This window comes from Dermacentor variabilis, chromosome 10, assembly GCF_050947875.1.
Source record: "Dermacentor variabilis isolate Ectoservices chromosome 10, ASM5094787v1, whole genome shotgun sequence".
NCBI lineage: Eukaryota > Metazoa > Arthropoda > Arachnida > Ixodida > Ixodidae > Dermacentor > Dermacentor variabilis.
This window is the reverse complement of record NC_134577.1, coordinates 76,293,762-76,317,229: the sequence shown is the minus strand read 5'-3', so window position 1 is coordinate 76,317,229 and position 23,468 is coordinate 76,293,762. Positions and strand designations below refer to the sequence as shown.

The following is a 23,468-nucleotide window of genomic DNA, read 5'->3' as shown; positions in this document are numbered from 1 at the left end:
ATATGCATTTGTACCGTATCGTGGCCTCGGCGCCGCCATGACAATTTCACACAGAGCGACAGCTGCGCAGTAATCAGTACTGCATCGCGCTCCATCTGCGTGTCAAAGCGCGTACCCCAGGGACCGCATTTCGGCCTTGATTACCGGGCGCTCATAACGCCGTCAGGGGGGGAACGCTACGAAGCTTTGTTAAAGGAACGTACGAGCAGCGAGCTCAACCTGGGCAACGCTGAATTTGCGTAGCGGGCTTGGAGGCACATTAGAGTCGGCAGCGTACATTTTCGCCCACAGGAGACAAGCATAGACTGCGGTGCACGAATTCAATGTCGCGTGCTTTGTCGACCATGTTTCATTGGGCGGGCGGTAAGCAAGCGGCGACTCGAAAAGCCTCGTTGTAGACTTCGCGCGAGCAAGCTTTTCGCTGTCACATTGCGAGGGCTGTTGGTACCGCAAAGACAGGTATAATTGCCGACTTTTCAGGAAACACTGGGTTCTTACACACCCTGAATTAAATTCTGCCATTGTTACTCCCCAAAACTACAATTCCATTGTGAGGGCATGCGCCGTGTTGCCGGACTGCGGAATAATTTCGACCATCTGTGGTTCTTTTCAATGAGAACACAATCCACGGTACACGAGCATTTTTCCAATCCGACTTCTTTACAATGCGGCCACTGCGGTCGGGATTCGAACTCGCGACGTCGTGCTCCGCAGCGACGTCATAGCCACAGACGTCATTGTCACTCAGCTAATAGGCTAATGTTTTAATGCATCCTCCGTATATTTATAAAATAAACACAAACAACGCTACTCTAAACATTTCCAGTTTTCCACTGGATAAAGGAGAAAAGTTTAGAGTAGTAGATTTTTCTTCCCTTCAGTTACCCGCACGGAATAGCTTCGATTATTGCGCAGCACATCGGAATGTTTTACCTACGCGTCCAGAACTTGCAGATTCACCATCACTTCAGACGTCTAGCCGTATTCGTTCTCATGCTCTAGAGTAGGTTCCCAGTAGACGTCTATTTTCCAGTGTACATTGTCGAGCGCGAAGTTCTCCGGACAGCACTGAACCAGCTGGACTCTAGACCGTTTTCCGCAATGAAGATCCCGGGACCCTGGCCGTACGCGTCGATGGCACAGAAGGCCACGAAAGCGCTCTTGGAATACCTCGAGTGGACAGGTATTCGGAACCGTGTGTAGACTCGGTGCGAACCTTCCACTGTGCGCGAAACTGTGCTCTCTCTCTCGTCTCTCTCTCTTCATCCCCACGCCCCCTTCCCCCAGTGCAGGGTAGCAAACTGGATGAGCGTCTGGTTAACATCCCTGCGTTTCCAGTCTTCTATTTTTCTCTCGATCTCTCTCTCTCAACACAGGTAAATGAGGAAAACAGTTACACTTACCAATGCCGCGAGAGCGGCAAGGTCACGATCCAAAAAGCATCGGTAGACAGTGTCTCGTATGCAGTTTCTGCACATTGGCCTGAAAAATAGAGACAATCATTTTGAGAATCCAAGCTGTGTTTCTAAAAGAAGTAGATATACGTATGGGTTTTGCGTCATCGTTCGTGGAACACTGAATGGTGCTCTAAGTTTATGCCTCACCTCAACCGTGACCTTCCGCACGCCGATTATAAGAATTCAAAAAGACGAATTGTTTGCTCGACAGTGGATGTTCCAGGAAGGCTGTGCTGGGAAGCAAGACTGCAGTGCTGACTTCGTGTTATACACTCGGAGCCGGTTCCTTTTTTAAGATTGTTCTGCCGTTTTGAGAGCTGCTGTTAGGATTTCTCAGATTGACGAATAATGGGCCGTTCAAATTAAGGCTCGGTTGACCACCCCAGTTCATTGTGGTACTTTGAATATATCGTAACGAGTTTAGTTAGGCTTTAAGGTATACACGGGCAAGTGACTCATTGCGGTACTCGACTTGGGTGCAATGGCGATTGGCTAGACACAGGGCAGCGTGCGCACAGAGCACTGACTCTCTCCCGCTTTCCTCTTTCTATATTACCACTTTCCCTTATAGCAAACCTTGGTTGACTTCCCAGACTTTTTTTTTTCTTATCTTACTTGCTCTCTCAGCGGTCAGTGCAGTGGCATGTTCCTCCCACTATTTGTTTATCACGCGCGCGAAGTCATTCGAGACAAATCAAAAGTTTGACGATAACCCGTCCGGCGAGGGAGGAACACGAAGAAATAAAAACGAACACTCGCTACGAGTATAATAAAAACGTAAACACTTGACGTTTCCGGGCCCGTACGAGTCCCTTGTTCGCAATGGAAAACAACGTTCGCTATGGAAACTCAAGAAAAACCTTTTAGTTAGCGATGTCTCAAAGCGTTCACTTGAGTAGTATACCGTTAGGAGCTTCATTATTTTATTGTTTTATCAGTAGCGTTGGTCCATAACTCCCTATTCAAAATGGTATCGGGAGAAGTTGAAAGGAAAATCAACAGTTTTGTATCCTGGGACGGGTTGTGGAAACCTTCCGAAATAGAAGTGAACAAATATCAGCCCCGAGATTCCTAACATGGTAGCTGGCTGGGCTGTTAGTGCATAGTGATAGAACCTGTAGAGATGCTGTATTTTCCAGGTTCGGCCACAGGGAGAAGAATGGCAAAATGGTGTTCTCCTTTTCTTTATTGCGCCATTGCGTTGCGTTAGGCTCGCCGAATCCTCGAAATGCGTCGGCGTATAATTTCAGAAGTTGTGGCAAAATACGAAATTACGCCTTCGTGCCTAATAAACCAGCCATGGCGCTTGTTTTTAGCAATATATCCTTAGCCATCGTCGTTTGTGAAGTTGCAAATTTTTTGTTGGTATGTAGCCCGCTAACTTGTTCAAACTGCCTGTGACGCTACCCGCATTCTTGCGTTCTTTCTATAGTCATTCAGAAGTGACAGGCGTGCAGACGCAGATTTATTTCTCTTTCTCATTCGCCTGCGTACCTGCTAAGTGTACACTATTATTCTCGTTCCAACTAAGTTCCGAATGGCAGGTGCAACTCGTTAGAAACGTCCTATACGCTTAACTGGTGGTAACCTATTGAGGACAAGATCGTGACGTTCATTTTATTTGTTGGCACCTACATGAAAGGACATTAAGAGGGATATATTTTAACTGCGGCAAGAAGCTCAACGCTAAAGGACATTTGTTTCACATGGGTTTCAATTGGTAAGTAGAACATTTATGCAAATATGCTCCATTTCGTCATGGAACTTACATGGAGCGGGGTTAGGAGTTTACGTGTGAGGAAGAGGCACCCTGTCATAACGTTATCACCATGCAGCATGTAGTACGTGCTGGTAGCATGCGACAAGGGGAGCTGGTTTTGTACATAGCGCAGAAACAACTTACCACCGTTGTCGGCGAGCCTTATGGCACTGCTTCTGTTCTTCTGGACTCCTAGAATCGACTAATGCGCGTATCCTCAGGGCCATGCACAGCGGCAGCACGGTGATGCCTTGCTCCTTGGAGAGCAGCGCACATACGGACAGTAGACCGCATGATGTTAGCCACATCGACCTTGCGTGACCTCCCCTGCCGTCACTGGAAACTTGGCAGCTGCGTCAGTGAAGAATGATTACAGTGTGTTTGCCAGACTTCAACAGAATTCTGTGACTTCTTCCTAGTTGTGGCAAACACAAAATAAGTATTTCATTACAGTTTAACGATCAATACGTGTACGAAATTGTGTTAGAAGTTCTAGAGAGTAAGACACGTAATTAATAAAGTGGAGAGTTTTCCATTTCGGACGCCCATTCTCGATGCTTCTCTGGGGGATTACGATCTTCATAATCTTCTGTCAGGCGCTTTCGATTCCAGTATACCATTCGCGATATTCGGAGGTGTAGCCTCGCAATAAACTACCGAAGCTTAGTTCAAACATGAGGAGAAATGAACTGAGGTCTAATTTGAATGATGCAGCATCAGTGCATGTTGTCGGTTGCTTACGCAAGAATCAAGAGAGTATTAATGGAACGGCACCGGCTGAGAGTAAATTGACGGATCAAATATCATCAGGCATAAAAATCAGAAAAAAAAGGGGGGGTGGCATATCTAATGTTTTTATAGGCGTAACAGTTGCGGTTCTGTACCTATTAGACACTCCTAAATACCACAGATAAAACGAAAAGAAAAAGGGCTGAAATGTTAAAAGCAATATGATCCGTTTTGACTGTTATCTCGGAACAGGGCAAGACGGGGAACAAATACACGAGCTGAACTGAATAATTGACATGGAACACAGTCCAGTCACTCAGAAAACGCGGTGGTACTTTCAACGCTTCATAACGTGAAGAGCACTTGCGTTTGCTTTGAATTACCCAAACTGAGCGTGAGAGTTTATGAGCAGTCCTCGTAAATGCCTACTCATAAAGGAAAACCACGTGTGAACATGGATAACATCTGTGCGTAATGCCACCAGTTGAAGAAAAACTACAGGACGGGGTATGTAGGAAGAACTTGATATAAGTGCATTACTCTGTATTTCCTAGCGAAAACAGAAATAAAAGAAAGCAGTCTTTACTATTATATGTCTTTATTTTCTGTTTATAGTTTCGCTAGATGCTCTCGAAAGAAAGTTGTTTGAATCGCTCGACTTCAATAGCATTCTCATCGGCGTCGGCGTCTTGAAAGGCCCCGCTACAGCGTACCAATGCAAAATCGCGACGTCCGGCTTTCTTCTGCAATAGCAACCTGCAGGAGAATGGCTCTTAGAAGGGAAAAAATAATACTTCACAGCCTTTATGAAGAGACGGGGCGCTAAGCCACATTTTGAGTTTAGCGTGTTGAGCCGTTATGCTTCTTTCCGGCGCGCTAGCACAAAGCTAGCGCTCCTTCGTCGTACGAGGCTTATCCGTAGGCAGCTTACGCATCTCGCTCTCCGTTATGAAGGAGCACAAAAAGGAACAGCCGAGAAGCAATCCTCTTTCTTCAAAATACTCATAGCGGGCTTTCTCCCGACGAAAGACTGCACTCCACTCTTTTGAAATCCGAAGCTTATTCCCTGTATTTAGGCGTCCATTAGGGCTTCTACTCCCGCAAGGTGCGGTCTCTAACAAGTGCGGCTTCTTTTTTTCCGCCGAACGTCTTAACGAAGACTCTGTGCTTGAAGAAAAGGCATGCGCTAATGCACGAAACTGCGGCGTCAGCCCCGAGAAACCATTAGCAAAATTGCTGAGAAAGCGTGCGCCAAGGCGTGCTATGTTTTCGGGACACCCTTTCCGAACAAACTCTTGCGCACGTACTCTTGCGCGCGTCGGCAACATTGTGGACTTGGAAACGTTGCTCACTGTTAGCACGCTCACATCGCTGCGAGGTGCAAGCTCATACTCGCTCAGCAACTCGTAGTAATCGGAAATGTAATCAGACGCAGTAGTTGCTTCGGAGATCTGCGTCAGCGACCGATCCTCGATCTGGTTGAAGTAAAAAAAAAAATAAGACTAGATTCACTGTGATTTTCTGTGGAGCCAATATGTGAGGTTACGGCAGATGGATACAGTGTGTATCGTAGCGTCTAGGAAGACGAACATGCTGGGCCAGGGCAGTGGGGGAAAGAACCCCGATTTATTGCACATGTGTACATATATATAGGTTTTAGCAAAGGGCGTGTCTTTTTATCAAGAACAGATAAGTTGTTTGCACAGCATGCACATAGTGCATGCGTTTTGACATACGATGCGCATGCGCGGAACACGTGTGGCGCTCGGCGCCCAAGATACGATACACAGTGCCGGTCTTTGTGATAATAGGCATCTTGTTCCGCAATGTTTTGGCAAAGATAGTTACCTATGAGTTGGCCAACTTGCAATACTGAACGTTTGTGTTCTTCCCACTTTTCAGTGACCTGAGCATTCTCACCTATGACACGTTGCTTCACTAACACAAGCGCAATGTTTTAGCTATCAATTGCGGAACGTATAAAGCTATGCTTCGGTGAACTTGTTTGACAGCACATCGAAATGGGAAATAACTCGGATCCTCGCTTTGTGATTAAGTAGTTGTAAAGTTTCAAAAGCGACAATATTTAGGACCCTTTCTAAGGAACGCCGTGGACCCTAAAATCTACACCACTCAAGAGAAAATACTTATCCTAAAACAACTACACTCATCATTACAGTTTCTTCCAAACGCAGAACAAAAAGCAGCCATGAAAGATTGCGGAGAATCACGGCAAAAGAAAGAAAAAAAGACAACATTCTTAGCCGCATCCGATATATGCCTGGAAATTATGAAAATGAAACCCTCGTGATCCTTTTGTTGTTTATTTCTTTCCTGCGTTTAGTCTTGGCTCGAAACTACGCAAAAAATGTTGTCTTATGCTTAGCTAAAGAAACGATAAATAATTTGTTGAAATTATTGTCACTTAAATGTGAAGGAAGCGGTTAGTAGACGAAACATGTACAGTTACGCAGGCTGCCCAAGGTGTCATGCACCAAGCCTAAAAAAAAGAAAAAGAAACTCGAAACCTTCTACGCGAATGAAACCATCCATAGATTGATAGCGGCAACCCGAAAAACCGTTCGGTATTTTTGTACTAATATTAATTGATTACCTTTTAATGCCGCGTAATGACAGACGGCACCTGTTTTAGTACACATTTTAAAACTAAAGTTTTTCTCACAAGAGAAAGAGTCACGCCGTCTCTTGTGTGAGCCTGAATAAAAAAAAAGAACCTGCGAAATAAAAAAATTTGATCTCTTGACCCATTAGTGCGCCTCAGTGGTGCTGGTCTAAAACGTTATTCGTAGTAAGTAAACACGCTTCATGCATGCCCACGTGGTTGCCCCGCTTTTCTGTATGTTATGCGACCAAACCAAGTGGTTGCACCTCTTGGTATGGTCGCATAATCTGCGCTAGCGCGGTGCCTTGTACCTGAGCGCTTGACAGTTTGTGACAACGGTAAGAAGACTGCCAAAGCCAAGTTAACAAAAAGTCGCAGCTCACGCTTTCGATTTACCACATAAGGCCAACGCGAAAACGGGCATGAAAGTAGCGGCCACGACGAATAAATTAGAACTGTCGTATGTACTACCTAAATTGTCTACTTTACAAGGACAGAATTATTTTGCTCGATGCATGCTAACGATGGCAGCACTGCTACGCCCTTACAGCAGGAATCCGCATGGGCTTATATATATATATATATATATATATATATATATATATATATATATATATATATATATATATATATATATATATATATATATATATATATATATGTGTGTGTGTGTGTGTGTGTGTGTGTGTGTGTGTGTGCTTCGCGGGCTTTCTTTCAGACGTCGAAACAACGGCAGCAATTGCGCGCCGCAAACAAGTGAAATATATGTGGTTTGGAATGGGTTCTCACACACACTTTAGGCGAACCAATTTCATACTTCAAAAGTTACTTAAATAACCATTAGAAATTATTTATTGAGGATCAATACCAAACATACTGCTTGCTCCTTCAGGTTGTTTTTAAGAATAAACCACTGGTTGGTGCACGTTAGCTGGGACAACCGTGTATTTAGCAGCCATTTAAATGTGCTCTTCCAGATGCTTAATTTGATCCTGCTGTTTCCTGCACTTCTCAATGTCTAATTGAGATGCGTGACCAGTTTCTGCAGCAAACATATTTGTCGAAGTATTAGTGCCAAAACCACTTTCCGATTATGAGGCACACTATAGTGGAGGACTGCGGAAATTTTGACCACCTGGGGTTCTTTAACGTGCACCTAAATCTTAATACACGGGTGTTTTCACATTTCGCCCCCATCGAAATGCGGCCACCGTGGCCGGGATTCGATCCCGCGACCTCGTGCTCAGCAGCCCAACACCATAGCCACTGAGCAACCGCGGCGGGTGAAGTATCGCAAGCTGGTACATTAAAAAAAACAGTACCCGAACGAAATTAATTCTAGCCTACGCTTGCAAAACTATATTCAAAGCTCAAATCGTGCTAGACAGCACCGCAGGCCCCGGGATCACTGTTGTAAGCGCGGTGATAAAATGGGTGCGGCGAATGCGGTGGTGCCAATCTTATAATAAATATCTATCAAGAAAAAGTACAAAAATATGGGGATCTTTTTTTTCTCCCTTGCGTTTCGAAGTACGCGATGTAAAATTAAAATCAGACATTCCGTATGAAAGCGAGAAAGTGTAAAGGGGATGAAATTTTGCGGTCTTGCCACTTTGTTGGCACGACGCCTATACGTCCACGTTCCATTTTTTTAGTATCGTGCCGCTGAGAGCGTTATTGATTGCGAGCGCTGCAGGGGCTGACTTTCTCGCAGTGTCGATCGACAATGTAGAGTTAAGCGTCTTAGACAGGCTGCGTCATAAAATAGAAACGTGCTCGAAGCGCCGGTTACAGCAAGGCTTTAGAAATGTTTGTGGCATCGCGTGCAGCGCGCACCCACGCCGCCACGGCATAATCTAACCACATCGCAGTGTGAGACATGTCGTGCACCATGCAATCACACGTAGCTGCACTACCTATGCCTGCTTAAAAGCCAACTCACCAGTGGTAGCAAAGTAACGAGAGCAGAAAGAAGAGGCAGCACAGCACTTCGGCTCGGCCCACTATGCTGGACACCTGCGCGAGGGCGACGGATGGAACTTGTCACACGACAGGTCACCGGCGCAATGCATAATTTCGCGCGCATCACGGGTACAGAGCGAAGCATAACACAATGCTACACATATAAGCGAGAGCGAAGTAACGAATTCTGTGATGGTGAGATAGCTTTGCTCTGTGAATGGTCGGCACAAATTCTATCACGGCGCCCTCGTGAAGAGGCAATAAAGATGAATCCCGCATTGAAACTAGTTGTGCAAGGACGTATTTGAAAAAAGAAAGTCAGGTTAGTACCAACACGTTTACATTCTCATTGACAAGAAACTGCTTTTAATCAAAAGAAAGAATATTGTGAGAAAACGGAGTTTACATGCCTACTGCCAACGCTGTTCGCGAAAGGAAACCATTTGTGGTCGTCCCCTGATACTTCGGAACAGGTCGGTCATTACAAGAAGACAGCGTGGTAATAAGCGCCAACTGTCATCGGCGCACTCAAAGAACATGTGAGAAGTCAGCTCTTGTGTATCGCATAGCGCCTGACAATTGTACTCATTTTCGCGGCCAATATTATGGAGATGAAGTCGTGTAAACGCCACGCCACGTCTCCGTACATGTAATAAACTTGCGTGGCTTCCCTTTGTTCTGTGTGAAGTCGTTATACTATAAGTCTGTTTCTAGCGTAAAAAGACGATTTCCGAGATACTCAAAATTCACCCAGTGGGGATTGAGCGGTGATTCCCAAGTGGACTTCAGAATGTGCAAGCTTTGAGTCCGTGTCTGCTGATTGGTTGCCTAGATGGAGCAACGGCTGAGTATCCATGCACTAAGGCAATAGGACGTGGCCCTATTCATGTGCTTCTTCATGTGACCAGTTTCTCGTTTCAACCTCTCTTAATGATGTTCAACTCATTGCAAAGCTCACCTAACATCTAAAAGTATTGTCTACTGACATGATACACCAACAAAAACTAAGAAAAAGAGCTTTAGAGCCTTTAGGACACTTATTAATTCCACTTAGGTTGAAAAGTTCTCAGTGGTCTTACAGGCGTAGCTGCTGCTACTGTTGTAGAAACATGTCTGGCGGATGTCAGAGGAAATGTCAGTGTTCCTCGTTAATGTAAGACAAGGGCGACAGTTCGAGAGGATATTACGAGTGGTTAAATAACTGTTGTAAGCGCTGACAGCGTTCAGTATGGGAAAGAAGTCACCCCTGACGAAAAATCTGCTCGAGCCTAACAGAACAGCACACCAACACTCACGGCTTCAGTGTGGACCGGATGCGCAGCGAACAGCGTCGCTGCCAGGCACGCGTGGAGGGCAGGTATCCGCATCACGCAGCGTGCGACGATGGCCACCAGAACAGAGCATGCGCAGTGAAGAGCCACGTTGACCATGTGGTAGCCGCGTACCTGGCGCCCATTGGCGTAGTAGTTAGCCCTGTGAGTAAAGAAATGAGTACACTCGTGAGAACAATCTTCCCGTGTAACGCGTGAGAGTTTGACCACTGAAGGAGTCCCGACATGCAATTCGGCCATGTTGCAAGGGCATTTGGCGGGAAGACTTTCCTTTTGTCATCGAAGTTGCGTTGCATACTGCGTAGAAAAAAATGACTGACATGTAGGCCTTTACACCAGAGCTAACCCAACCCATTTTGCAATACAGCTAGACAAGGCACAGGAGGGCAGCTGCCTACCACGCATATACGAATGGTCTTATGGAGCTCTTGAACAAGACCCCCGCAGACATGCTATCACTGTACGTCGGCATCAAGGAAAAGACGTGGGATGCGGTCCTGCCGTACGTAACCTTCGCTTACAAGACGGCGGTGCAAGAAACAACGCAGATACCGCCGTTAAAGCTGGTTTACGGCAGGTACTCGACAACAACTTTCGGCGCCGTGCAGCCGCATGTCACCGACGAAGAGGATCTAAGTGTAGCCGCCAACTTCCAGCACGCCAAAGAAGCCCGACTACTCGTCCGCCTGAGCATCAACACTCAGCAGAGGAGCGATAGCCGGCACTAGAAACTTTGGCGAGAATACGTGGAACATGCGGCTGGCGACCGTGTTTCGATGTGGACCCCGATACGCCGACGAGGACATAGTTAGAAGTTTTTAAGCCACTATTTCGCATCCTACAAAATCATCCGCCGCATTGGCGCCCTTGACTATGAGGCAGTGCCAAGCGGCATTTCACTATCACCTACGCCATCAAATAGCCCATGTTTTGTGGCTTAAACCACTGGTACAGCGCTAAGGAAATTTGGCACTTCGTATAGCTAAACTTTGGACTTTCTTTCTCTATTGTGTGCACTTTGAGTGGCAGATAAAGTAGCTGTATTAGAGCGCAAAACGTCACTCGTTGAACAGTCATGTCATTCTAACTAAATAATCTTTAGGCAGCCATAAAAGTTCTGGTTACGCCACCATAGGTTTGTACCGGCTGTATATAATAAATCATTTGCAAGTGAATATGAAGACACCTTCCTGCGATTGGAGGTCGCAGGCAGAGGCCTTCGTCCTGCAGTGGCCATAAAATAGGATGATGATGATGATGACGATGATGATGTTGATGATGATGATGATCATCATCATCACTATCATCACCATCACCAAGAATCTTACCACTCTATGTCTCTTTAGGATCAGAAGCATACTGTCATGTTTGGGCAGATTGTCTCGCACAGTTTGGTTTCTTAGTTTTTTTATAATGCTTTTATCGAATACAAGGGTGGGGGTTTACTATCTGGAGATGCTGCCCCTGTATATAATGCGGGTTGCGCACAGAACAGACGGACGAGAAGGCAGCAATGGAGAGCACAAACGCCAACTATCAACATTTACAGAGGACCTGTATATAGCTAGGGTACCGCAGAATTTTTGTGTCCCCAAGCAAAAACTATCGTCATCAATGGCTCATACCCTCGTAAGCAAGCAAAAAATGAGATGGCTTATAACGCCGTAAGGCAAAGGCTACAAGCACTCGCCAAATTGAAGCGAACGGTGCTTACTTTCTTTCTAATCACGCTTGCAACGTACAGAACAGCATGTTGAAAACTATCTTCATCAATGGTTCATACCCCTAAAAGCAATGGCTCATGCCTCCGTGAGCAATGGCTCATACCCCTGTAAGCAAGCAAAAAAAAATACAATAGCTCATAGTCCCGTAAGGTTAACGGCTACTCAGTTTGCGTGGTTTAGTTGCGATGGCAGTACCCCTGTTGTCGTTGTCGGTAATTTCAATGTGCGTGTTTCGGCACCGAACAGGGAGTGGATTACGCGTGTTGAGTTGCACACATGTGGCTTGCAACGCCACACCGATCCGGCCCAACCGACGACCCAGCGGGGTACGTGCATTGATTTAATATTATTAAAGAATGTGTTTGCAGTTCCGAGTATACCAATTAGTGTATATCATATCGACCACAAAGGCATTGTAACCGTGCTTACTAAGCAACAATGAGTGATGCTTATGAAGTCGTTTCACAGGTTTTCTTACCACGATTTTTACAGCTCCGCTGGTCATCAAAACTTATACAATGCTGGTGATCACAGTGATATCTATTGGCATCCTCTTTGAAATGGGGCGGTGACAAACATTCATCTGGTCTACTTGATCTAAGGAAGTTTTGCTACATCTATCGCAGTCTAGCGTTTTGCCCATGTTCTCGTGATATGTTCATTCTTTTTGTTCATCTCTATATTTTACTGATAACTATAACTGTAAGGCTACCGGTTCCGGTAATCTCTCCCCTTCTTTTTGTTGCCACCAATGCTCTACACGTGCTTTGCTCCTATAAACTGCTGATCAGTTAATACTTCCATACGCTTTGAATCCCAACGCTTCTAGAAGGTGGAGTTTTCATACGGTTCTTGCTGGGAGAATAGTTTGGCATTACATTACAGTGTGTTGAGTCGATTCCAGAGTTTTGCTATAGCATATTCATGCTTCATGTTGTTCCAGCACAAAACATCTCTTGCAAGCGGCACCTAATAGTGAAAGCAAATATTTAAAACAAAAAAATTCGAACAGCTTCACCGAAACCAAGCGAAGAAACAACAGCTGACGGATAGGAAATATAAATCCGCGACGCGGTGCCACACGGACGCTCGCATTCTTTTTCACTCAATAAAACAGACCGTTGACCAACCAGGGATTTCAAACTATGTGAAGTGTTCTGCCTGAGTGAGGCTATCTGGAAAACGTTAATCCTTAGTGTTGAGGCGGCGCAAAAAAAAATAAAACTTAAGTTCTGTAGTTTTAGATGCAAAAACCACGTTCTGATTAAAAGCCGCGCCGTAGTAGGAGAACCTGGATTTCCTTTGACCACCTGCAGATCATCAAAACTGAGAGCTGGGCGAGCTGGTCTGATTCCCCCTGTGGTTCCATCTGTGGATTCTTAACGTGCACCTAATGCACAGCCCACGGGCGTTTCTACGTTTAGCTCCCATCAAAACGCGTCCACCGCAGCTGGGGTTCAATGCCGCGAACCCGCACTTAGCAGCAGAACGTCATAGCCACTAAGCCACCATAGCGGTACGGCTGCCTAAAGAATTAGGCGAGGAAGGTATTGTTTTCACGTCATGTTTTTAAACCAAAGGCATCAATAAATCCCCAGTTCTGCGTCAAACAACCTCATCAGATTAGTCACCGGTTCGTCACCCTTTGAATAACAATACTGCTGCTCGAATTGTAGTGTTTCCGCGTGCATGAGCTACAATATTCCTATCTAACGAAGAGACAGGCTGACAGGAAGGCAGAGACTTAGAATGATCAATCCTGACACCCTGATATAGAAAAGCCTTCCTGTCAAAACGTCCGCTAGGGGGACATCTCTCTTTCTACTGTCGTTAATGTTCCAATCTAAGAGAGGAATGCGAGCGGGCAGTGAGAGCTAATTGCAATTCTGTGATAGCCTCTCCAAGTATAGACGAGGCTACAAGAAGGCGCCGTGCTAGCAGCACTGATAGGTCTAGCTTGTTAGGAAAACCATTATGCACTTCGTTTTCGCCGTTATAGCGAAGCTCGCTTAGTAGCTGATAGAATGCGAAACAGGCAGTGGCGTGCCGCATGGAAGAGCAGCCGTGCGGCGGATTGCGGTGACGACGGAATCACGTGCAGCGTCATTATGCGGAGCCGCGCGACTCATCGGGTGTCGTCGCCCAGTGTAACAACACTGCCGAGTCGTGCAATTAGCGCGTCTTGTTCCTGACGAGATTCACGCAGACTACAGCTATTAGAGCTGCCTGCCTCCCGCAAATGGCATTGGCGCCTCTGGCGGCCCCACCCTACGCACTCTGTGCACCGGTGTATTCGAGTGTGCTTTTGGAGCAATTCTACGAGCATTTTTTCTTTGTGAAGTATGCGTCGCGCAGAGCAATTTAAAATTTATGCACCCATCATCCAGAAAATATTTACTGTGCTCAGCCTTGTACGTGTGGAATGATTATCTGCCACATTGCGTGCAATTTTACATGGCATATACAGAACTGCACCTAATGCAACGGGAAGGCGAGAGGTGATGATAATGATATGATGGTGATGTAGGGTCATGACGATGCTCATGATGTTTATTGCTAAAGCGTATACCGCCTTCCAATGAGTGCCATCTACTGCCCACTTAGGAACGGTTGTATTCTCAATAAATTTAGCGCTTTTGTGAGGTATCTTTTTTTTCCACTTCGTAAAATTATCCAACGTGCCATTTTAAGCTTTTCTATACCTAAAGAACGTCGTATGCGGTGAGACGTAGAGTGCTTAGAAAAAACGTGTCCTCTAGATTTGATGATATGTGATGTCTAGTTGCGCAAGGAGGACCAAGTGTAGCCAAAAAAGCACTAGGATTCCTCCAGATATGACACGCGTGCCTTTAATGAAGGCTTCTCATTCTCGCTAAATTTCCAATATGAATGCCAAGTATTCTTGAGGAACAGGAGCTCTTTTAAGCACATACGTGTAATTTCACCTATTTGCTCCATGTAAAATACGTGATGTTAAAAGCCTGCCAGCATGAGTCGAGTTCAACAACATCAATAATTTTCCAAGGTACAGTGAAACATTTGTACACGGTGTTCCAGCTAACTTGAGCCATGCCTTCAAAATTTCAATCCACGTGCCAGCTTCGAGAATGCAAGCAACTTAGTAGATTCAGTACCCTCTTGAGCAACTCAAAGAAATGTTATAATTAGTTTAGACCGTTATCTACAATTATTACTTAAAAGGACCCTGAAACAATTTTGACGAATTTGTCCGAACGTACCGAGTCGTTAGAGTAGGTCCTTCTGATCATTAATTGACGCACCTAAGTGCTCCGCTTAAAGCGTGTAATTTATTATATATTTTGAATATATACATCGCTGCCGATCGCAGCACATCGCTCGGCTGAATTTGAAGCCGCCCCTACCATTTGACGTCATTTACCCATATGACGGTAGTAGGGCGAGCTATCCGATTGGCTGCCCAGGGCGCGTCATCAATAATTTTTCCAAGATTGTGGTGAACAAATGTTTTGTGTATTAGTTGAAATGTTAGCCAATTCGTTTCTATAAAAAGAAAGTAGCAGAAAGAGAATGCACAAGAACGATTTCTCAGTACACTTAAGCGTTTCCGGCACACAGCAAGTGTCGTCGCCTTGTGTTACAACGCCCTCCGTCTTGACAGGAGCTCCGCGGTCAGTGTCGACCTGTCTTTTTGTGAGCACCATGAATCGCTTTTGTTGCGTTGTGGGCTGCAAACGTAGCGACTGGTAATATGTCAAGGTGCGACATCGTGTCCCTCTGCAAGGCAGCAGACGAGCGCAGTGGCTGCAGCGCATAGGACTATCGGTATCCGATCGGCACGAGAATTTGCGCGTTTGCGGTCGTAACATTACACCGGAGGATTACTACCACGATAGTGTTTCGCGAGTCCGGTATTCGGATAAACGCAAGCGAGGGGAGAGGGCCTGGCCACTTGACCGTGCCGTTTCACGAGATGAACAGAAGCGCAAATGTGAAAGATCCGCACGGTGCAGCCACCTGGTGGCGCACAGCTCAACCAAACACAGTAGCAGTAACGAAGTGTATTCTTCTTTGCTGATGATGTAAATTTTTCGCAGGAGCGTAATCGTTAACAAGCCGCTTTTTTAAAGCCTAAAATGTTTTACACTTGGTTAGAGCAATACTAGCTCTCTGTTTGGCTGGTTAAGCTCTGCGCCAACAGGTACCTAGACCGTGTGGACCGATCAGGCCGCTCACGTACGTCTACGCTAAAGTTGCTTTATCAGCTTCAGTTTATACCTCCACCCATCCGTCGAAACACCCAGCTCGCCTGTTGTTACCAGAATACCAGAAGGCTCGGCGCTGCGGCAGAATGCTCGCAACGCACGCTGCTTCGATAGGTCTCGCTTGGGGCCGACTGCCAAGCAGCTTGCGGAGAGGTTGGAGAGGCTTCGCGCGCTCGCTCCTAGAGAACCGGAAGTAGACGACACGACATGCCATCATGACGCAGAGCCAGTGAAGGCGGCGCTTAGCCCCGATCACTCGGCGAACGAGTTGAGGAGAGAATATATGGCTATGGAGGAGGGTTACTTGTAATCGTCCGTAGCTCTCTTAATGTGGGATGCTTAACACAAATTGTGGTGCGAATGATTAACTTTAGCTGTACCCTACGCGTCTGCAAAATTTGTCCGAACCGTTTCAGGGGCCCTTTAAGGAACTTTTAACGTATAGATTTAAATGGAAAATATTCCTTGGAAGATTTGTATAGCCTATTGAGAAGCCCAACAAAAATTAGTTTCTTTAAGAAAGCAGCTGTGTAATTCATTGTGCGAACTGCAAATAGAGCCCACAAGATTTAAACGAAGTACCACGTGACTAGGCTTTTGCGCACACCGACATTAGTGTCTTCATATACAAGATGCCAAGTAGTGATTCAGCCTCCGGTCGGACCGAACACCAGAAATAGATCGAAAACAATCGACTTTCGCCCCACTTTTGCCGTCAAATCCTAAACCAAATGAATGTATATAAAGCACGATAAATCTCGCATGGAAATACTTGAACTCCTGTGAGCATTTCTGGTGTTTCCAGACTATGTAGAGGACGAGGAGGTATTGGCGGCCGATGGAGATGTGTCGCTGATGCATCGCCAACTTGAGACAACCGGTGTGCCCTCACCTCCAATTTTTTTGCGGCCTATTAATGCATCCGGTCTGTGTGCAGCATCCATTATTCGCTGATAGCATGCCTGATAGCACTACTGTAGCTGCGCGTAGGTGCCTTGTCACGTGGTGTTGTTCAAATGTCGCGCGGTTTCTTATTGCTGCCTCCAAAATTTAAACCACTGCAGTTGCCTTCCCGAAGACAATTGGGCCTACAACTACTGCATTCTCTCTCTCTATCTCTTATATATATATATATATATATATATATATATATATATATATATATATATTATGGGGTTCTCTCACCCGTGCTCTTGGGACAAAGGAACGACAACACAGTAGTGCAAACAATCACAAGGGCATTTATTGCACCTTTCATAGATCAATGCCTGCTAGCCGAGTTGCTATCCACAAAACATGCCGATGGGCGCGCGACAAATCTAGAAGTCCGACTTACCGCGACCTGGTAGCGAGTGAATATGTTCGCCCCATGCTGGATCCCAACGCCTGGTCATTCGCGTGTACGGTCACGCGGACGGTGTCCAAGGCGGCCACGCGAGACGCTCTCGCAGAAGCATGGGTCGGCGCACGCGCAGACGGCATGTCCGTCCCGCTTGCTTCCCGAACCCAAAGAGAGACAGAGCGCCTTGTCTTCCGGCGCCCGAGTAACCCCGCAGCGGCGCGACGCTCGCGCCATCTCTCGCACCGCGCTTGTACCACTCGGACCGCCGCGGGCGCCAGGCCACGCGACGGGCGAAGCCGCCCTGCAGAGACGAGCCATGCCGGAAAACTAGATCTCAGGGGAGGCGTGAGAGTCACGCATCCCCACATCATATATATATATATATATATATATATATATATATATATATATATATATATATATATATATATATATATATATATATATATATATATATATAATAGTTGTACAGAAAACAACGCGTTACAGTTAGGTTACTAGGAGAGGTAGAAGCGTGGTACACCTTAGAGAAGAAACAGAGAACAAAAAAGGGCGAGGAAGGACAAAACACTAGAGTCCGGTGGTACAGGTAGATATACAGCCACAGAAAATCATGAAACGCGAAGAAGTCATGTAAATATTTATGTGACGCCGCTACAGGTTCATGTCGTGTTCTTCCTCAGCGAACCTTGAAAACACTTTTTTGTTTGCGCCGTGTAGCAAAAACAAATCGAACTGAGTGCAAGAACCAGCAGCCAAAGGACTCGCTAAATAACAGACGCCTATCGACTAACACAAGAAAAAAGTGCGTCAGGGAGTCATCTGTTCCGTTAACTCCCCATAAAATAGCGCACTTCGTCGGCGAACATGTCACACGACCATTTCCCACACTAAAACACACTTCCGAGTGATCGCGCAGGCCTCTATTTTCTGTGCCTTTGACGAATCTTCCGAGACTATTGAAAACTCTGTCTGTCGCAAAAGCGAAGCGATTATTCAAAGTGCAGACTTTTTTTTTTTCTCCTTTTTTACGTGCCTTCGTTTCGTCGATGTTCCGAACGCTGTTCCCGCTTCGAAATATAGACTGACCTTGCAATTATTCCGCTTTCTCATGAGGTAAATTTCTTCACCGTTTAGCCCGTCATGAAGAAAAACAGTACTTTCTTTCTCTCTTTTCTCTCTCCTTTTTCTTCTTTCAAAGCAAAGTGCGGCGATGGAGTTCTTTATAACATCGCTAAAGAAACAGAAAAAGTACGACCACCTTGAAAGTCTATCGCGGCCGTAATGATGAAAGTCCGCCGCAGCAAAAGACTGGCGACATTTCTTTTATATTGTTTTTATCAGGCTCTACCATACGGATTGTACTTTTACTTTTTCTTTCTTTTGCAGGCTAACATTTCACGTCGTCTCACGTGTGTACTTAAAGAGCCGCCTTCTCAAAAAAAGAAAAGAAAAATAAACTGTCTTTTGGAGAATCACGCTCCCTGCTGATGATGTCTGCTATCTTTTGAGCACGGTTCTTTCTTCTTACGGTATGTCATTCATGCGATATCAGCTGAAGCCAGACGCGCCGCAGCTTCTACAATGTTTTGTCGTCTGTTCTCTTCTTTTTGCCAGGCGCCAGTCACCCCTCAAAAGCACTCGAGCAGGGAATGCGTCTGCGGCAAATCCTCCTTGCTGAAAAGAACGCGTGTCGCAAATGCGAGACACGTACACGACGTATGCTTTATAAAAGCAACGAGACAGGAGGGTTCTCCTGGATGAGCCAGAGTAGCTTCTGTGTTGTGTTCCTTTTTCATTTCTCCTGCGTGCGTACTGTAAGATTGACTTGTTACATTTGGTTCTAATGCTACAACGATCGCGCGAGATAAAACTCTCGCTTTAACATAGTTCCTGCAGCCGTAAAGTGCAACCTGAACTTCAAAAAAGAAAGTGGAAAAGAAAGAAAACATGATTGCTATTAAACGCATCGACTTAAAAAGAACAGTGGAAGTTAAGCCACCGGCTGTTGATGATGTGCGGCTCCTTGTCAACATCTTCTTAGGTCGGACCTCTTCCGTATTCGAGATACGCGCCATGCATGGAGAATTACACCAACGCGGAAATTGGCACCGAAATTTCTGTAGCTTCTTCTATACGGCTGAGAGATAGGCCTACCTTCTGCACATGCAAACTAAGATGCAAGTATGCCCGGTATATCAGCATCGATGAATGAAACAACTCAATGCCACGAACGATATAGATAATCCCCGCCTATGCTATTAGAATTCGGTGTTTTTTTCAGCTGTTATTGTATTTGTCTTTCGGGCAATATCCTCGCCCAACTTCATTTACAAATAAGCAGAAGTAATGGCAAATAACGGTTTTTAAAGTTCTTGCATCATTTATTTTTTGGCGCAAAGGCTGCAAAATTGTCTAATGGGGGCTGTTTTAATGTGTTGGTGTAGTGCTATGCATGCATTACATTAAAACCCGTTACATTACCATAATATAATGTTTTTTTTTTCTCGATGTGTTCACAATAATTTCATTTCAGATAGCTCATCGCTCAAAACCCGTTCTATAGGTCCTCTCTACAAACGATAAATTTTTGTGTGGTCTGTGTTGCACCGGAACCAGAATAATATGAGGGACAAAACACCATCTGCAGTTGTGCGTCTGTATGACCGCGATAATAATAATAATAATAATAATAATAATAATAATAATAATAATAATAATAATAATAATAATAATAATAATAATAATAATAATAATAATAATAATTTACTTATACACATCCAAAAGCAAAACAATGAAACGGGCCTGTCTAAGTCTACGAGGACTTGTGCGACTAAGCCCGGCAGAGTCGGTGCAGCGATGTGGTCACACCTTTACATAATAAAACGTTTTTACCAACTTTCAGACGAATAGTTGGTAGTATCACCTGTTAACCGTCCTTGACATAGCAAGCAAAGACAAAAGCATAAACAACTAAAGTAAAGAATCAGAACAAAAATTCAACATTTCATCATCAATTTCTTCGGCTAGATTTTTTTTTGGTATTGCATAAAACATAATGATGAGATCATCATAAGTTGTTTTAAAGGACGACACGAGAAACTGCAGTGGACAGAGTAGAGGGAAATTTTAGTATGAATGCACTCTTAGATACAGCAGAGTGCCGCTAACTCTTTTGTGGCTAGAGGAACTTGTCTCGCGTTATTCCATTTTAGAGGTTTGTCAGAAGCCCCAACGGAGTGAGTGAGTTAGATCTCATATTTCGCCTCATGAAGTGCACACACTTATCTCAGAGCTACGAGAGATCCCCAGAATGGAGTCAGACGTGGGCCGATCTTATCTTCACGTAAATGAGTGTTGAGCATTTCCTGCATCCTCTGAATGTAAGCGGCGAAAATACAACTGGGAGGAGGACGTGTCTGGCTTTTTACTGAGAAAAATCGGCCTCAGGTTGTAGTCGCTCCTGTGAATATTATAGAAACCGAACTAAATGTAATTGGCGCTTACCAGATGTGACCACTTATTTAGACAGCACGGCTCAAATGTTTAATAATTTTTGCCCGTTGGTGCGCAGTTGGGTCTGCGCATGTACGACATATCATGGGCTCACCATCTCGGCATTAAACATCGCGGCTACAAGAACCCTAGTCAAATACACACGAGTAAAGTGCTTGTCAACAAGCCTAACGTTTCAAGTGACTTCACTTTCGCGGTCACAGAATATGTTGCGGTTTTGTTCTCGTTTTTAAATTTATTTTCTCTTTTATATCCATAATGCAGTGTGGATAATTCAACAACATGCTAAACGGTTGTCGATTAGAGTTACACTTCTACAAAGCAAGCTATGAATTTCTTCTTTTGAAAATTTTGATGCCGTTTAGAATAGTGTAGGTTATAGAGACAACTGGGCCCTCACGGTTGTAATTGGGTTATAGAGACAGCTGGGTAGTTACGCCGCGAAGTTGTGCGCGAAAGTTGAGTTGTTGCTACATAAGATTCCTGACTCTCCGGCCTTTCTCAAAACACGACATCCGTTCTTCTAAAGCGTGTACGCCTGTCTTTTTTTATTTACTTTTAGCGTATTTGTCATTATTGCTATCTCGACAGGCTCCGTCCTTTCAAATATCGACGTTCAAGTACCTCTCGTCTCGTGCTCACATCCTTACACTTCCCGCACTCCTGGGAGGCGATCGGTCTCTGATCCCTGGCGCTTAAGAGCATATATCGCGCTCCTTCGAGTAGCGGAGGAGAGGGTGAGGAAGAAGTGGAGAGGAGAGGAAGGGGAACGCCCTGCTGGGATGGTGTAGATGTGCTCGCCGAGGGCATCGATTAATCCCTGGGCACTTGTTATAAACGACGACGGGGTTCATATCGAAGGCTGACCTCCGAGCACTTCAGGGAGGTCCCAGACCCGCAAGGTGTATTTAGCTTCCCCTCATTGCTTTCCCTCTTCTTCTTTTCCTTCTTTTTCATTTTTCTTATACTGCGACACTAGCGACCTCCTCGCTATGCTTTTTGTTCATTGCTTCCTGGGTTATAGAGAGAAAAAAAAAAACGTGAGCCGCAGAGAACGGGGAGTCACTGTGGGCCACAGAGCAGGCTGCCAGGGTTCAGCAAACGGTCGATACCGGTTCCGTTTACGATTTTCCACTGTCATGTCTAAAGAGCTGGATTTCCTTTGGCAGCCAGTTGTCGCTTGTCTGTGTAGTCAATTACAATTATGCGGTCTGATGCGCCGCATTAAAGGGTCTTCGTTGAGTTTTCTTTTTCCTGAATAACACCCAATAAAACCGTGACTTTGGATCTATTTCCTAATTTTTTTTAGCTCCCAGGCTTATTTCTTGTAGGTGTGTTCAGTGCTGTTGGACTTATAATCGGTTAAAGTGAACTCTCGAATTATGGGCAGCAAGACGCGGAGAGAACTGAGACAGTTGTTCCATATTTGACATTTTCCTTGCGGAGACAGACTAAAGGGTAGAGGTAATAACTTTAAAACCGTTCATTGATGTTGATTGCATGGTTATGTTAGTCTTCGCTCGCTCAAATAGGCAACAAAAAGTGAAATAGACCTAACAGCAACTAAGCTACCCCACATTCAATGTGCAAAAATATTAATGAACGAATGCTGGAAATGGTAAATGTTCAAAATGTCCTATACTTCCAGTGCTTTACAGAATGTATATTTTCTCCCGATTTCATATATTTGCAAAAGTATCTGTCTTATTAGCTGTATCTTTTGAAGAAAATAACGGTTTTGCGATTTCTGCGATCTGCCTAATGAAAAGAACTACCAAAGTCTGTCTATACAGCATCTATACCTTGTCTTTCTTTTAGTGTCATTTGGGTTATTCCACGCAAATCAAACAACGTTTTTCGAACATCACAGATATGGTTAAAATATTTCCACATGTTTGTTTAAGTTCAAACGTGTTCTCCATGTTACTCTTTTTCCAAAAAATATTCAACCATTTTAGCAAGAATTACTTTTCCTGACCATCTGACATAGGGAAGGCAAAAATCAAAATTTTTTTCGAAGGCACATTGTGTAATTCTGTCATTCAAATGTTGCGTATGGCAAGACAATAAAGAGGTGTGGTTGCGAAAATTTCCAATTTTTTGAAATATTTAAATACTTCGAGTGCTTTTCCCACCGGCAAAAGCGAGTAAACCTGGAAAGTTTGAATACGTTTTTTTTTCGGAACGCAGAAATGTCCAGAATGCACAAATTAAACATAGTATGGCAGCTCGGTTGATAGAGTATAACCGAAAGATATTTGAAGTTTTGAAGATTTAGCCAAGTGCATAAAAAATGAAAGTTTCAACTTTTTTAAAAAAATGCTTTCTGTTTAAGGTCAAAAATTAGCCTTGGTGTTCGGTCTGAAATAATTATGTGATACATGATTAGATAGCTCTGCATGTTTGCTATGCGTGTGAAAAGTTACAAGATGGTTTTGTATTGTAAACAGGCAAATATATTTTTTTTATTTTTGTGTCAGCACCGGCATTTCTCCAACGTGTGCCCAAGCTTGCCGGACTGGGCTGCAGACGACAAAGATAAATGATCGTATGAAGCACAATCTCTATGGCCTCGTCGGCAACAGAGTTGACGTAGAAACACGGTAGTGATGTGCGTTTTATTGCCAAGAGACGGACGCTCTAACACAATTCGGCGTGTGCTTGGTGTGGACCAAGTGAATCGAACAGCCAATGCATATTTGATATCCCCACGTGTTAATTTCGTCAGGGAGTTCCGCACAGTGGAGAGGCACATTTCATGCAGTTTATGTATAGGAATAT

General features: G+C 44.8%; 1 protein-coding gene across 1 annotated transcript in view; it reads right to left on the bottom strand.

Annotated features, from left to right (window-relative positions):
* The window catches only part of LOC142560701 (protein O-mannosyl-transferase TMTC1-like), a 110,711-nt gene that overhangs the window by 46,910 nt on the left and 40,333 nt on the right, over positions 1-23,468 (bottom strand). The window contains exons 2-5 of the mRNA XM_075672962.1: positions 9,826-10,003; positions 8,511-8,584; positions 3,361-3,567; positions 1,404-1,482 (exon numbers count right to left, since the gene is read on the bottom strand). Of these exons, the coding sequence (XP_075529077.1) occupies positions 1,404-1,482; positions 3,361-3,567; positions 8,511-8,584; positions 9,826-10,003 (538 nt within the window). The remainder of the gene's footprint in view (positions 1-1,403; positions 1,483-3,360; positions 3,568-8,510; positions 8,585-9,825; positions 10,004-23,468) is intronic.